Source organism: Microchirus variegatus (genome assembly GCF_963457635.1).
Source record: "Microchirus variegatus genome assembly, chromosome: 14".
Classification (NCBI taxonomy): domain Eukaryota; kingdom Metazoa; phylum Chordata; class Actinopteri; order Pleuronectiformes; family Soleidae; genus Microchirus; species Microchirus variegatus.
The window spans coordinates 19,439,369-19,456,454 of NC_139815.1; the positions used below are offsets into that span (position 1 = coordinate 19,439,369).

The window sequence follows — 17,086 nt, forward strand, 5'->3', positions numbered from 1 at the left end:
AAAACACAAGAAGAGAAGAAGCAGTGGTAAACAAACAGAAGAAGTGCAGTCGGATTCTGACCATTTATATAATATACGCTGCCAAAAAGACTTAAGTTTGAATTATAACACACTAGACAGACTGTTGCCTTCATAATGGTCCAAAAACGAGTGTGTGCTTGAGCGGACAATCGTGTGTTTTGATTTGGTGAGAAGTTTCCTGAAGTTAGCTTAGCATGCTAGTTGCAGCAGCCAGGGTGAGTTCAGACTCTCCTGCTCGGTCTACATGTCGGTCAGACGGGCTCTGGTGAGCTGTGCTGTGCTGTGTGTTCAAGATGCCTGCGTGTTTTATCCGTGCTGTAAGGGCTGCTTCTCCAGGATCGATGTGGATCAGCGGGACACGACGAGGTAAAAACTCCAGCTGCTGAAAAGCAAAAACAGTGGCTTCACACAGCAGTAACCACTCAACTACACTGACTAAAGTTCAAATTATGCCAACTTGTCCAAATCAACAACACATTGTCCTATTGTGTGCAGATGTCGATGCTCCAGGTGTGGTTACAGTTGTCTCAGGGAACTGGTCGATTACAGGTACCGTCTCTCACTGAGTGTGACCCGGGACAGATGCATATTTGGAGTCACAGTATTTGGAACCTGCCTAAATCCATTCTTTGGTGTTCATGCAGGTGGATTACAGAGGTGAGCAGAGTCCTTGGAGCCTCCTTTTGTACATTGTGGTTATATTTTTCAACTTAGTTAAATTATTTAATAATTTAAAGATATCTTACACTGTCTGTTCTGCTGAATTTGAAGTACCACATCTTTTTCTGTGTGATAATAATAATAATGCATTTTATTTATATCACACTTTACATAAAAAAACAAAACAAACTAATCCCACAAGAACATAAAAACACACAAAATACTACATAGTAAACGAAATAGAAGAACACAATAAAACACCCATAAAAGCACATTAAGAGTCAATATATTCGCTATTTATGCTTTTGAGTATAGAAAGTTTTCTGTGGTGCTCTCGGTTGGTCAGGCATGGCATTCCACAGCCATGGAGCTGCTGCCTGGAAGACTTTGTCACCCATTGTGCCCTGTGATGATTTGTTTAGTTTAAATAGCTCACCTTGTGCTTTGAGTTTCACATTAACGATGTGCATTTATGTTGTATGTAACTTTGCAGGTTGGTGGAAAACATAGACGGACCAGTCTCACCATCAGTTAGAACTAAACTGCTGATGAAGGCTGTCCAGGACTGTTTCACAGGCAAACATTTCATCTTTGGCATAAAGGTACTATTGCTTCTGAGTGTTGGACATATTATGGTTAATGCAACTAATGTACAAATACTGATATTAGGCACTGAAAACAGCTTTTACTTATTGGTCAATTAGCTAATCAATTTCATGATGATTAGGCATAAGTTATTGTTTGAACTTAACTATCCTCCTCTTTTACTGTAGGTGAATGGAACAGACAGTGGGCTTTGCTTTGGAGAGTCTGGCCTCAGTGATGAAAGAGTCCAGTTTATCGCCAGTCAGATGATTCTCCCCAAAGCTGCTGGCCTGGGAGGCTGCACAGTGCTCGCGTATTATCAGCTCCTTCTTCAGAAAGCTGCACAATATGAACCGGGATCTAATGATGATCCTGGTAAAACCTTCAGAACCCCAGAGACCCCCTTGCTTGTGATTCCTTATCGTTCTCCAGTCAGAGATAATGCCGCGTTTTCTGCCTCAGGTTTTCTTTCACTGTCACCACAAAGGTAATGGAATTATTATAAGTATAAGTACTTATGATTTCTTTTCCCGCTTATTCAGTATTTTACATTAAAGAGTCTGTTGTTTGTTTTCCTAGTGTTATATTTGCTCTTTTAACTTCATATTTCACATCTTTTAGTAATTTTACTTGCTTCATGGTTTATTATTTCTAGATCCCAAGACTGCACCCTCACTCCGACCCCTCCATGGCAACAATCCCTTGGCCTGGTCACTTCATCAGCAGAGCAGGACGAAGGCAGCATCAGCCAGGATAATGGAGACGAAAACAGCCGACAGACAGATGACAACAAAACAGCACATGGTGTCCCGATCAGCTACTGGGAGAAAGAGACAGTGACAGAGGAGAGAAAACTGTCACCTCCTTGTTCTTTAGTGCACAGTCCTCATCATAGTCCATCATTTGCTCGTCACCCATGCACATCTATTGAGGAAGCTGTTGAAAATGACCCTCTTGCAAGTACTTGGTTCAGTCCCTCCCAGCCCAGCCACAAACTGGATTCATCACCCTGCTCAAAGGCAAAGGGTTTTGCTACCACACAATCCCCCAAAATGTCTCAGTCCAGTTCTGTGGTGTGGGAGGATCTGCCTTTTTCTGAGAGTCTTGCAGAGTTTTTATTCGAGGAATACGAACATTTTGACATGGAGCCACATCCAAATGTGCCAAATCAGAGCGAAATGGTGAACAATGACCCAGAAGCAAGATCACAAAACAAGAACTGGTCAATTCAGTCACTTTCTGTTCATCAGAGTAGCACACAAGCAACAGAGAGCCACTCGAGATTGGGAGACATGCATGGTCTGTCCGAGCAGATGTGCAAGAAGTATGTTGTGTGTGTAAATGAGAGTAAAGACTGTAATCAGGAAGACAAAGAAGCCAGTTCTGGGTCTTGTGAAACCAAAGAAGAGCAGCTTGAAGGAGATAACTATGATTGTTCAGTAGACCTCTTCAGTAGTTCACTCGATAAGGACATTATGACGATCGATACTCCTGCTCAAACACCAGGCAAACTGAAAAGGAAAGGTAGGAAATCCTTCAGTAGAGACAGTTTAATTCCACCTGGTATACAAGACATTGACTTTATCCCTCCGGCTCAGTCCACCCCAGTTTTAAAAGTAAATGCTACGTCAGGTTCACCTCCCTCTTTCTTCACCTCACAAGCAGACGGTCAAGTTCTATGTGCTTTTAATAGCGATCTGCTTAAATTGGAGAGTCGAAGTCCAGGCCGAATCACCTCGCCTCTTTCTAAACTTGGTGCTAACCAACTCTGCAGAAGGGAGTCTATAAAAGAAAACTTCAGATGTACCCCAAAAGGAAGGCTCTGGAAACCAATCAATAAAAAAAAACACCCACGAGCCCAGGAGAATGTGGGGGTCCAGACGGGGGTTCTGAACCTGCAGTCGCCAGTGAGGAAGAACCACAAGTGTGACCCGAGTGTCTGTGATGTGACTGCGTGTGGTTGTGAGGACAGCGAAGTAATGGTTCCTCCTACTCCTGTCAGTAAAACAGGGCTGAGTGTAAAGCTCAGGAAAAGAAGCACACAGAATGATCTCAGCAGCAGCAGGTTGGGTTCTACTTGTCGACTTAACTGTAAAAGAAATCTGTTGGAGTTTCATCTGTCATCTGTCACAGCTTCACGGAAACAACTGACACAAACGGGAGACTGTGGCACAAAGTCGGCTGATGAGAGTAGACTGGATGGATCGGACCTCTGTGACGATGAGAACCAGGCGTGTGATTGGTCTAGGGATCTGTTCTCTGACTCGCCCTGACTGATTGGTTTAACACATTTTTTTTATTTTTTATTTCATGCTCGTAACTTAATTTATGTAAGATCTACTTTAGTGTTTAAACAACACCAATACTGTCACTGCTGCTACTGTTAGGATACTTCTGATATGTGACAGTATCTCTTCACATAAACACTTTTTATTGGTACTACTGATACCTGGTATTAAACAGGTTCTGTTTCTTAATTATTTTTAGCTGGTGTATGCAACATATAACTATTTCCATTGATCAATTATGCTATAACAATCTTCAAGGATAATGAAAATCAGTTAATCTGTGAGAGAGAGAACTAGACTTTTGCACCTCCTCCTGTTGTTGTTAACTGTAACTGATCAGAATTGTGAATATTCAAAACACACATGTATCACATGTAATTCACTTCAACATAATTGTATATATTTACAATATTTTAAAGATTATACACAGGGAAAGGTGATTATTTGATTCTTCATTTACAGAATAACCAATATCATTAAACAGACCCAAAATAACTATCTAACACGACTGACTGTTGATTGCTCATACTCTTACTTTTCTGTTTGTGGGCCCTGTGGAAAGCATTTTCCCCACACATCCATGTGCTCGGTATTATTAGAGTCCAGAACTTCTCTTTGCCTCATTTCCAGGATGCTGAAGCCTTGCTCACCGTTGATGTCCACAGATCCTGCAGCAAACTATAGAATATATACTCAACAAAAATATAAACGCACAAACTTGAAATGGTGAACAAAAATAGAATGTCATGACATTTGCTCAGATTCTTGATGCATTCGTTTATGGAATGATTTGTTTTGCTCAAACCCAGTAGTCCAGTGTCACTTGGCCACTCCTATTGACTACAATCTCAGATTGAGTATTTCAACTCACGAGAATCATGGAGCATGGCAGAGTGGTGGTCAATATGCGTGACTGGTACACAGACACTCCTTATGGTCCGGTCAATAAAAGGGCACACCAAAATGTGGACTTTTATCACTTGTCAATATGCCACAGATGTAACAAATCATGAGGGAGCGTGTCATTGGCATGGTGAGTGCTGGGTTGAGCGTTACAGCTGTGGCAACACAACTGAATATGCATCATTCCACGAACATTCCAGGCCACGATCGACAACCTGTTGATACCGCTCTGCGTGAGGCTAATGGTGGACACACGTTAATGAAGTTTGTGAACTTGGATCATCGACCTCCATTGTGTTCTTCCTGACATTACTCCAGGACTTTTGTTTTGAAATTGATCCTAATGCTCGCAAATTAAAGCCACTTTATTGCTAAAGTTGTACTGTTATTTTTGGATAGTTACTCTGTTCTGTCACAAAACAATAACTACACATTTTTCTTCGTGCGTTTATATTTTTGTTGAGTGTAAATACATTATTGCTGATTCCAAATAGTCCTTCCTTGTCTATCTCTCTATTTCTATCTTCTGTCCTGTCGGTCTGTTTTTAGAATTCTCTACATCAGTATAGAGAATACACATTGAGTTTGTTCAAGTAGAGAGTAGGATGACGGACCATAACTCTTCTGTTTAGTCTTGACTGATCTGGCGTTATGTTGATTGTTACACATCAGATGTTCTTCTGTGCCATGACGGGTGCTTGAGAGCATGGATTCATCGGAACTTGATGTAACGTGAACTGCAACGAGTACATTCTGTCACTGCACACGGTGGAACGGGCATCTCAAATTCAGCTTGTGTAAAACTGGACACGTTATCAAGGTCTGGCTGCCTGAAAACTGGAGCTGCAACTGTGTTGGAGTCTACATGTGGCAAAGTGCTCATCTACGCTGGCAGCAGCTCAGATGGAGCCCAAGGGCACGGTACCTAAGATACTGGACGACGTGATAAGCTTTGTTGTATGAAAAGTACCACGACAGCTGGGCCAGTACCATCTGGGCCTTGGGAAAAGCAACTGGGTTGTCCAAAGTGTGGGTGAAAATCACAAAGCTGTATTTTCCTTGCTAGTCATGGAAAACACAGCCATGCACACAGAGCTCATGATCAGCGACGCATAGTTCACCTCTGATGAAGGGCACTGAAGTCCGTTAGCGAGATTCAAGTCGTCTACTGCTCCAGTCCAAGCTGCAAGTGATCCTGATGGCTGTGCCAGCAGTGTGTGAGTGGGTATGAAAGATGAGTGATAGAAAAATATGCTGATGTTAGGGCTTTAAACACAACAAGGAGGACTCATATGCAAAAAGGAGGAAGGCAAAAACGCTTATATGGAGGATCAAAATCTATGCTCAAAAACAGAACTATTTGGTGCCGGGGTTCTTGGACAACAGGACTGTTACAGACATACAAAAAGAACTGACACAAGACAAGGGAAATGAGGACTATTTATACATGAGCTATTGGAACACAGGTGAAACCAATGAGGGGCGGGGTTTGCAATCTCAGTGGAGGGAAAAATCCCACAAAGGGTGGAAGTCATGATCTGAAAACAGAGGGAAAAGACGAGTACAAAATAAAACAGGAAGTGCCTGACAAGACAAGACTGGACATGAAGGACCAACATGAACTAATCAAGACATGATGATGATCAAAACATGACTGCATCACAACATGAACATATTTGACGAGACACAACAGTTGCACATTGATGCAATCTAAGCGCTCTGCAGGTGACCCAACTCATGCAGGACAGAAATGTCAGCGTTACAAGTGCACTGACTGTTCTTGGGTTCACTGTAGTGTATCGGCGATGACTGACGAACATGTGCAACAGGATCATGAGAAAGATCGGCAAAATGTCCCTCTCTGCTGCTTCAACAAGTACCAGTGGTGGATTCTTCACTTCTGTACCTGACGTACTTGCTTAGATACATTTTTAACATTTAATGTATTAAGTCTTTCAAAGTTTGGCTCTCCTCTTAACTTTTTTTAATTAGTCCATGAGTGCCAACGCACATGTTTTCAGTGTTATTTGACCAAGATCAAGTTGCATGCTCAGGAAAATCAAAATAACAGAAAGTCCTTAATGCACACTGTGAAAACAGATCAAACTCAGCACTTTCATTCATTACAAACCAGAACGTCTGTGTTTGACTGAATTAGAAATCCTCCTCTGATTTTGGCTCAGCTGCAGGATGGGGAAAGCTCCTAATTAAAGTCCACGGTTTCATATTTGGGTGTCAATATACTTTTAGGGATTTATTTTTAAAGTCAATGACCTTGTGTTTCTTAACAAGGACGTGCCCATGACACATTAGTAACTTTGCCCTCATAAACACATCACTGGCTCACAACAGTTTGTTTTATAGCTGTTTAAATGATACCAGAGTGACAGTAACAGCAGAGGGATAATATGTGTGTCACTGGGTGGATAAGTGCTGCTACTGCTTCCTGTGAGGAAGTTAAATATTAAATTTTTTTCCCCGACACAGGCCTTGTTTTTAGCAATATACCCCATGTTCATATTAATAGGAAGGAGGAAGACATGTTACAATGTCCCACTGCTGGAACGTCACCAGGGACATCTTGATTTGAGTAAATACACTCGTATATATATCAAGGCCAACAAGACCCTCTGTCACTTTTTAATGCCCTCCTGTCTAATTTGACTGACTCAGTCAGCGCCCTGTTACTCCTGTTGACAGCAGAGTCTTATAGCTGACTTGCATATCTGTTGCTGCTGTGTCTGTTGTTTTTGCAGACATGTTAATAATGCAGGGATCAGAGTGTGGAGGACCATGCCAGAGAGCTAAGTATAGCAGCTGCCAAATATCAGCACTACAGTGTTGTGGATGTGTGGGTAAAACAACAGAGATGATGAGATGAAGATGATGTTGTGAGAAAGTGTGTAAAAATGGAAGTTGGAACAAAATGTAAACAGGAGTTGTACTACTTGCAGTGCATGTGTTGCTGAGGTGGACGGCAATGCAGTCAACTGGTGTCTGGTTTGTGTTCCTGCACAGGAATGTACTCTAGTTTTTGTGTCCATAAATAAATATTATAATAAGCTCATAAGCTGTATTCATATAGCACCTTTTAAAACACAGTTACACCGTGCTATACAGTTTTAATTACAACCCAAAATGTAGAGCTGGGGAAAAACACAAGCCACCTTAGTAAAGTGAGTTTTCACAATATTTAAAAACAGCAATGGAACTTGCAGCCCGATACTACACGCTTAGAAATAAAAGTGCTAAATAGAACCATATAAGGTTCTTCGGCTTGTCCTCATAGGAGAACCCTTTTTGGCTCCAAGTAGAACCTTTTTTTTAAAATAAAGGTTACACATGGAACCCTTTTGGAGGGTTCCACCAATAACCCTTTCAAAAACCTTTATCCAGGGAAGGGGTTTTAAAGGGTTCTCTGGATCAAAATGGTTCTTACTGAAACCTTTAATGTTACCGAGAACCCTAAATGGTTCCAGCCCTTGTAGAAGGACCCTTATATATAAGACCTATCTCTCATCAGTCTGTCATAACAGTCTGACCTTATTGGGGCCGGATTAAAAAGTGGGTACAAAGCTAATTGTTGACCTTTTCAAAGTTTTGAACTCTTTTATCTGTGATATTTCATTCAGTATTGAATTCCAGATGTGACTTACTTTGATGGAGAAAGCTGATCGCCCCAATGTGGTTGTTCGGTGGGATATTATACAGTTGTTATTCAGATTCAGATTCATCCGTGAAAGCAGTGGTGTATTCTATATATTGTCATGTTATCACATAAAAATGTACCACATTATGATACATATCAACACTATTCTTTTGTGCGACAGTAGACTAAACTACACCACTGCATGTGTTGTGGAAATTCTCTGCTGCTGATGAAGAATGAAATAGAGAAACTTCTGCCGGCCGACAAGGTTTTATTTTCTTTGCAAGGGAAAGGTCAATCTACACAGGAGTGATCCTTGCTGGAGAAAGACCCAGAGCAAAGTGAGCCCTTCACATTTATACCTGAGCAACTCCCCTTTCGCATTCCTCCAATAGACAAGGAGTCTGCCTTTCCAGGCCGTGTTTTCATACCTCTTTGTCTACTGTAGGTATCGGGGAGCCGACTCCCTGCAGATGTTGTAGGCAAGTGTAGGCAAGTTCAGGCTAGACATCCTAATTACACAATATAAAATACACAATACACAAAAGGACCTGGTATTCTGTGTTAGGAAAAGGGTGATGGGCGGCTGTAGCACAAAAATGTAATTTGCCATTTCACATGAGATGACTCATGATAAACATGTTTTCAATCCTTTTAATAATACACAAGATCTAAAGCACTTCATAGTTTTTAATCACTTTATCCCCAGGGTGTCCCGAAAATCTGTCAAATGGAAGTGTTGGCATAAACCACTCTGTGATATTTCTACCTGTTTTGCACACATATTCATGTTTTCCAGTCAAGATTGTAGTGGTCCGGCTGCTTCTTTAAGGTCGTCTTTTGCGTTATCTTGTTCACAAGACTGGCCCTGACTGGCTTGTGAAAAAAGATACGTGCTAAAAGGAAGTACAGAACGTGAGCTATGGAAGCGCCGAACAACTTAAGAGCCACCACTGGGACACCAGTTGTGTTGTGTCATGCCTGCAGCTGCATACTGCAGCACTGTCCCTTTGAAGTGGACAGGATGTGCCAGCCAGAGAATCTTGGCTTCAGTAGCTATAATAGAAAAAAAATGGATATAACCTTTAGTGTACCACAAGTCTCCGTTTCAATTCTTCATGAAAACCTGTGGGTATTTCAAAATTTGTATTGACGGCAGTTCAGACTACTCACTCAGTAAAGTCAGACACAATCATGATTATTCAAAAGTTGGCCTTATTTTGTGATGCCTGCAATATAACAATACGTGAGCTATGTCACAGCACCCAGTGAATGGAAACACTTGGCCAGCAAATACATATTTATGTGTGTGTGTGTGATTTGAAAGGTTGTATTTGATTATTCATACATAAGGCTATGCAAGTTAAATATAGCATTCGTTATGTAGTTGTTGTAGATGTGTCTCATGAGGGTTATTTATTATTATTGTTTACTGTATGTTGTTGTTGTATGTTTATGCGTGTCTTTAGTCTGTTGGCTGTTTGATTTTTACCTCGCACACTAACTGTGTTATGCACATTTGCAGTCTACTTTCTTGTAGACTATTATATGTGTTTCAAGGATGGTTGTTTTTCTGTCCTAATCAGCTTTTAAAAATGGCTGGGTCTTCTTTTGCTGGGTTTTTATGACTTCACAAATACTCCATATTACAAAAAAAACCCCGACAACGAATAAAAGTGTGAGTGAATGGTTGTTTGTCTCTATATGTGGCCCTGCGATGGACTGGCGAACTATCCAGTGTGTACCCTGCAGCATTCCCCCACAACCCTCTGGTGGAGGATGAAGTGGTAGATAATGGATGGATGGATGGATGTCCAGTTGGACAGTGAACCTCATGGCAGACCCATAACCCACTGGAGGTTCACTGTGACCTGACTTTGAATAAACAGAGTTGACAGTCTGTCATCCATTCATCAAAGATCTTGTCAAAGATCAAGGTTAATGACTTCAAGTCTTATTACAGCTGGCACAAATGCTAAACTTAAAAAAAAAAACATTAAGTCGCGACAAATACTGTGGTTCTGCGGTATGCAGTTTAACCATCAACGTTATTAAACGAGGATCGACACATTGGTCATTATTTTAAACTTGGCCCTCTGCTTTTAGCAGTTATATGAGGACTGTCCCAGGTTGTGATATGTTTTCCACAGGCCGCAGCTGTGTGTGCGTGTCTGAGTGTGTGCCAAGGGAGACCCTCTCCTCTCCACCACTACAGTACGTGAGCTGTGTCACCACATGCCCAGTGAATGGAAACACTGTTTCCAGGTTAGCCGACTCTCTGTCTAGCGCATCCCATTCTTATGTATTGTCTCAGTGATACTTTCGAGATATTTCTTTGAAACGGGTGCAAATGTTCACTTGTACTCAGAGACCATCTGATTAGATTCTAGTGGTCAAAAGTCACAATACCATGCAGCAGTAGACTTCTCACCCTCTCCAGGTCAAACAAATAGTGACGGCCATGGATGTCAAATGATTGAATGACCTTTTCCAGATCAGGAAACGATTGAGAGTGAACAGTAATGAGCGTTTTATTGGTGAAAAAAAAAAAAGCTTTCAACAGACACAAACATTTTGAATTTTTAGAATGCTGTAAAAGGAACACAAGAGAATATTGTGGCCTTATTTTCCATTGCAGCTTAGCTGGTTGATAATATAATTCTTTCTTAACTTTGGGGGCTAATTATGTTTGTCACAGTAACCAAAAGCACAAGATAAAAACATACATTCAAAATAAGAAGAAATACAGTAGATATCCACCTGTAGATAATATGTATAAAATTATAGAATATATACATTGAGGTACATATTTAAAACTAAATTATTATTATTATTATAATATAATAACAATCATAACCAATAAAACCTAATCAGAGAGAAATTGCATTATCAATATAGTTAGCACTGATTTATATTTTGCAAACTTTACATATTTTCTTCATACTTAAGGTTGGCACCAAAAGTCACAAGGTTATTATTAACTTATAAGTACTGCTACTCGACTTATTTTTAATGTAACTATGTGCTGCTGTGTGGCAGTAGTATTTCCATTGCACAGTTGCCAGGGACAAAGTATGAGTACCCTGTGGACAGCCAGAGAGGTGGCTGTAACATTAGCATGAGAGGAGGAAGCGTGACAAGCACATGGTGTGGAAGGGTGGAGAAATGGCTTAGTATGGAGTTGTCAACAAATCGTCAGCCGGGGGGGGCGGCTCTTACTTTTATTACATGGACGCTTCCCTGTGTAGAATTAAAGCAGATAGAAACGTGTGCGGGTACAAAGATGATTTATTCTTTAGCTCAGTGGCTGGTGTGGCCAACTGAGTTCATGAGTTCACCCAACGATATGATTTTTTGCATTCATTGCCACCAGAATAAAGTAGAGTATGCAGCATTTTCCAAAATCTAATTTAACCCCGAAAGACACTGCTCTGTGCCGGTATAACTGTTCTCGGGACCGTACCTATGTTCCCCCGGTCCTATGTTCCCCGGGTCCTATGTTCCCCGGGTCCTATGTTCCCCGGGTCCTATGTTCCCCGGGTCCTATGTTCCCCGGGTCCTATGTTCCCCGATTTGTATGTGACCGGGGAACATAGGACCCTTTCTCTAAACCTAACCCTAACCCTACCCATTTTCAAAAAAGGGTCCTATGTTCCCCTGTCACATACAAAGTGGGGAACATAGGACCTTTTTTGGAAAAACGGGGAACATAGGACCCGGGGAACATAGGTACGACCCCCTGTTTCTCTCTTTGTTTTGCTTTTTGGGAAAGTTTATGGGCTGGAACCTTATCTAAGAATCACAAGTTGATTGATGCTAACCTCTAAAGAGGACAAAAGCAGTTCAAAAACCAGAGTGAATTGTGGGTTGACATTTATGTCTACCACCATGAACTAGCGGTGTGCTAGCTTGAAGCTAACGTTACGACATTTTGATGACAAATGTAACGTAGCATACATGTCATTTAGCTGATGCTTTTATCCAAAAGCGACTTACATTGATCAATTCACACAGCTGAGAAAGGCAAGTGACTATACCACTGAGCTATACCAGCTACATGCTACATGCTACATGCTATATACATTAGGGATGTGAATCTTTGGGTGGCTCACGGTTCGATTCGATTCCGATTCTTAGGGTCACGATTCGATTCAAAATCAATTCTCGATTCAACCGATTCGATTCGTACGATTCTCTATTCAAACGGTTCTCGATTCAAAAACTGATACAATGCATAGCGTGTTAAGGCAAATTATGGCATCAAAACAATGCCAATGAGTTTGTATAAGATAATGTGATAATGTAATCACACAAAGGCAAACTTAAGACAAAAGTTAACATTTATTCATTCAAAACAAATAAAAACTTACTGTACAAAAAAAATAACCTAAATGAACTTAATATAAATAAAAGCTTAGGCTCGCTGCCGTTTTCTCCCGGAAGTTATAAAAATAAACTGTACAAAAATAACACAAACTGGTGTTTTGTGTGGTTTTTCAAAATAGAAACTTATATATATATATATATATATATATATATATATATATACATATAAAAATTGATTTTTGAAGTTTATGAATCGATTCAGAATCGTGGATGATTAGAATCGTGATTCCTATGTGAATCGATTCCCCCCCCCCCCCCAGTTTTAGGTGGTTACCAGATGGGCATGGACAGAAACACATACATAACAGATGGCCCATAACAATCAATATTCTCCATTAATATTCTTTGCCCATATTGATGCATGTTTTTTTTGCGTTTATTGCCTGCCTGTCTTTCAGTCTCAAGGTTGGCAGCTGCTAGGACAGTGACTTATCCACAGCTGCTTATTACAACAACCGCCAAAAAAGACAGCCACTTCTCATGATGGTGAATTGAATTAGACAATCTATTTGAAATGGTTCTGTGTTGTCCCGCTGGCTCTTGGTGGGCTGGTCTCAGTCTCCCTCCATATCAGGCGGTGGAGACTCTGACGTGCGATGCCAGAACTCCAAATAAGCACCTGCCCACTGGCGTCATGCTGTTCCCAATATGAAAAGCGTGTGATTGTTTTCCGAACAAGACGGTGTGCGTAGATAGTAGACCGGTTCTATATACACTCCATGGAGTTTCTCCTGTCCTTTCAATTGCAAGTCAGACCTGGTAAGACTCACACAAGGCGGATCACACTGCAAACCTCAGGATATTGAAGGTTTGCTGCATCTTTTACAATAAAACATGGAGGTAAGAAGATATTTCTTTATGATTTAAATTCTCCGTGTAGACATTTGGAAAAATATAATGACTTTACTTTGAATAATTCTTTTTAAATACTCAGGCTTTTATTTGTGTTCACTGTAGTTGCAGACAAGATGCAAACTTTTTTTCGCCAAATATTTGTCCATGCTTCATTTAAACTGTGGGATGAGAGATGATGACTTCGTGTGTTGTTTTAGTTTAGTTTTTTCCGTGATAGTCATCTCTTTAATTTAGTCATCTAAGGAAAATGTTTGTAAGCTAAACAGAAATAACCACTGGGCTCTGTCTGCTGCAGGCGTCATCAGCCTGTGCCCAGGTTGTCAGTAGCCACAGATCATCACTGCTGATGAGTCTGAACCTCCAAAGACAACAAGCTCAGTTCTGTGACTGTGTGGTCAGACAGAGACTGAGCCCAGGTCAACTGTACCCAGCACACAGGTGAGCGAGACACTGTACACTTGTTACAACAACCATCCCCGCTAATTTGTCCCCTAAAAGTTAAATTGAACGGCAATCCTTTTTTTTAATGTACGATAGGGAAGAATCAGAGAATATCAGTGTGATTGTGTTTAAATGCCTATGGTGCTTTTAGAGTAACTGAGGGAATGAGGTGATGATAATCCATCCCTTGTTATACACTCTTAGAAATAAAAGTGCTAAGTAGAACCATAAAACGTTCTTCGGCTTGTCCTCATAGGAGAACCCTTTGTGTTACCAAGAACCCTTTTAAACCCCTTTATTCTGGAAAGGGGTTTTAAAGGGTTCTCTGGATCAAAATGGTTCTTACTGGAACCATTAGTGTTACCAAGAACCCTTTCTTCTGGAAAGGATATTTCAGAAGCAAATGGTTCCAGGTAGAACCTCAGCTCTTGTAGAAGAACCCTTTTGGAACCCTTATTTCTAAGAGTGTAAATGGGGCACAGTGAGTAACCTGTGTTTAGGTTTAGGTATAAAAAGCACCTGCTTAGAACTAGTTGAGTTGGTGATCTACTGTTTGGTGAAATATCCTTTGTCTCTCATAACAACAAACAAGTTATTTTCTAACCCTAACCCGTTTGTTGGTGGACACCTTTAAATGCTACTGGTGACAGTTTTGTGTAAAATACATGTATAAAACAAAAGTATTTAGGGAGAAAACTTTAACTGAGGTTGCAGTTTATTTGTATGGGAATATAATTAAGGGCCAGGTTTGCCACACACATGTACGTATTGGTGAAATATATACCAAAAACTAAAGCATTACAGTCATAGTTGCTCTTTGCTCCTGCAGATGTGTCCTTGCAGCTTCGAGTCCAGTGCTAGGGTCTATTTTGTCCTCTAGCGGAGCCCTGGTGGAGCTGCAGGAACCCTGTCTGTCTGGTTCTGTGCTGGCACATCTTATGGACTACATTTATACTGGAACGTTGCCATACGCTCGTACCCAGCAGTGCTATTACAGTCTGCTCACTGCAGCTCACTACCTGCAGATGGACGAGCTACTCGAGGCTCTCAGGGCTTGGCGAGAATCAAATGACTCTGATGTGAACTCTGATATTCGATCGTGTAAAGACAGCGTGCGAACTACAGCAAGTTCGCGGGACAAAGAGCATAATCGACATTCAGACAGATTTGAAATATGTGATGCAGTCCAGGTGCATTCGGTAAGTGTGGACTCCTGCATCAAAGGCAGAGACACAGGTATAAATTGTGCAAATTGCTGTGGTAGAGAGGATGTGAGAAACGAAAGCAGCTGTTCGAGTTCGAGCACCAATAATTTAAACACAGTCAACTGCAGACAAGTGCATTATGTGACACCTCAGGAGTTGATTCAAAACGTCTCTCATACCGCTAAAGTGTATGGAGAGTCTAAAGTGGACAAAGAGGTGCAAAAGAATCTATTTCAATCATCTGGCATTGTAACACCACACACTTGGCAGAGGAGCACAGAAGAGGAGCGAGTGTGCAAAGTTGAGGACAGTAGGTACTCGTCCTCATCCTCATCACCACATCCATGCAGCGGGGCGGTGCCTGTCATCCGACATAGCAGCAGAGCGGCCACGCTCCAGCTGGCACGAGTGTCTCCAGTCCCTACACAGGCCTCAGTACAATCCAGCAGGATCCCAGTCTCAAGATCTGAAAGCACAGGCAATGACAGCACTGTGGCAGGTATTTCGACCAAACACACAAATCCCATACAGCATCAGGAACATCACAGAAATTGGGATAACCTGAATAGTTCAGATCAATGTTCAGCGCAGGATTTTAGTTGCATATCTGCCACGAATCGACCTCACATTCTAAAACAAAGTAGCAGTAGCAACAGTGCAGATTATTTTATGGAAGAGGATGAGAATATCCACCATCGCAGAGACGATTTTGGGTTGCGGAATAATGGTCACAGTCGTTTTATCAGCAGATTGAAGCATAAAACTGAACTCAAGTTTGATGATCTGCCCTCCAAACATCAGCATTTGGTTTGGTCCGACAGCCACGGTGTAGCGGCAGAGAAGCTTTCACAACTCCAGAGAGTTGCACTTCCACTTCCTGTGGAGAAGTCAGAGGCAGAAAGCGACGCTCACTATGAAGATATGTGTTCAGCCGATGAGGAACAAAGCTACTCCAGTAAATGTCCACCTGAAACGGACAGACAAGACAACGGACTGCGGTATAAATGTGAGACAAGCACACGACACACTCACCCCGACAACAGAGACACAGCTCAGGGAGACAAAAGAAGCCATTGTGTTGTTTTCACCACACCCGAGTCAGAGCGTGTTGATAATGACTCTGGGCATCTCTTTGCCTCAAACCACACGTCTGTAGAAGTTGAAAAAATGTCAGAAATCGCAGAGATGTGCTTGTCGTTCCCAGTGTCGACGGAAAGTGAAATGTCTGACCCCATGTATGATGTAGTGGGGCAGTCTTACTTTGGACATCTTCATTATCACTGTGTACCCCAGGAGGACACACACTTACTGCACAGAGACTCCAGAGATCACAAACACTCCCAACCCAGCCATCCTGATTATTCAGACCAGACCAGTGACGAAGAGCAGGATGGGACCTTCGACAGTTCTGGTCCCAGTTCTCACAGGCAACAACATAAAGCGGCAGAGGAGGTTCTCCTGCTGGACATTAGTGCTAAACCCGCAGAGTTGCTTGTGTCCTACAAACACCGAACGGATGATGGGGAGGAAACAAACGACCGAGAGCAAAGGGATGAGGTTCCTCCGGCAAAACTTAGCAGAGAGAGTTTTGTTGAGGGCAAGACTAAACCTTGGGATGCAGAGACAAAAGAAGAAAGAAATGTTGTGAGTAAATACCACAAAGACATAATTCCAGGTGCTGATGTCACACATAATACCGGATTAACGGAGAAGGTTTGCGACCCTGAAACAGTTTGTTCGCGCCCTGGTGTGCCAGACTCTTTACAAGACTTGATGTCATCTCACTCGTCTGTCTGCATACCCTCTGCCCTTTCAGCCAGCATGCCAAGGAATATATCATCTCATCTGTCAACGCCTCTCCACCCTTTCCAATGCTTTCTGTGCGACCGCTCCTTCAGCCAGCGCGGCTCTCTGAATAGACATGTGAGGAGCCACCTTGGTGTCCGGCCCTTCTCCTGCCCCTGCTGCCCTATGACCTTTTCCCGGCAGTACCGTGTCACTGAGCACATGCGTGTTCACCAACGGTGTCCACAGGGCAGTGACTTTCCCAAGCCCTCTGCCTCTTCAATTTGAGGACATATATAAGTTGACTA

At 41.9% G+C, this 17,086-nt stretch overlaps 2 protein-coding genes across 2 annotated transcripts; both read left to right on the forward strand.

Annotated features, from left to right (window-relative positions):
• Window positions 1-265: 265 nt before the first annotated feature.
• On the forward strand, window positions 266-3,539 carry ddias (DNA damage-induced apoptosis suppressor; the record flags this gene model as incomplete). The annotated part of the gene is made up of 5 exons (XM_083900582.1): window positions 266-387; window positions 517-678; window positions 1,175-1,283; window positions 1,455-1,753; window positions 1,922-3,539. 5 exons carry the CDS (start codon window positions 266-268, stop codon window positions 3,537-3,539), a joined length of 2,310 nt encoding a protein of 769 aa, XP_083756708.1.
• A 10,115-nt stretch (window positions 3,540-13,654) lies between these two features.
• On the forward strand, window positions 13,655-17,066 carry LOC310936510 (uncharacterized protein; the record flags this gene model as incomplete). The annotated part of the gene is made up of 3 exons (XM_083900583.1): window positions 13,655-13,785; window positions 14,618-15,024; window positions 15,181-17,066. The coding sequence occupies exons 1-3, from the start codon at window positions 13,694-13,696 to the stop codon at window positions 17,064-17,066; spliced, it is 2,385 nt and encodes a 794-aa protein (XP_083756709.1). The 5' UTR covers window positions 13,655-13,693.
• Between the last annotated feature and the right edge of the window lie 20 nt (window positions 17,067-17,086).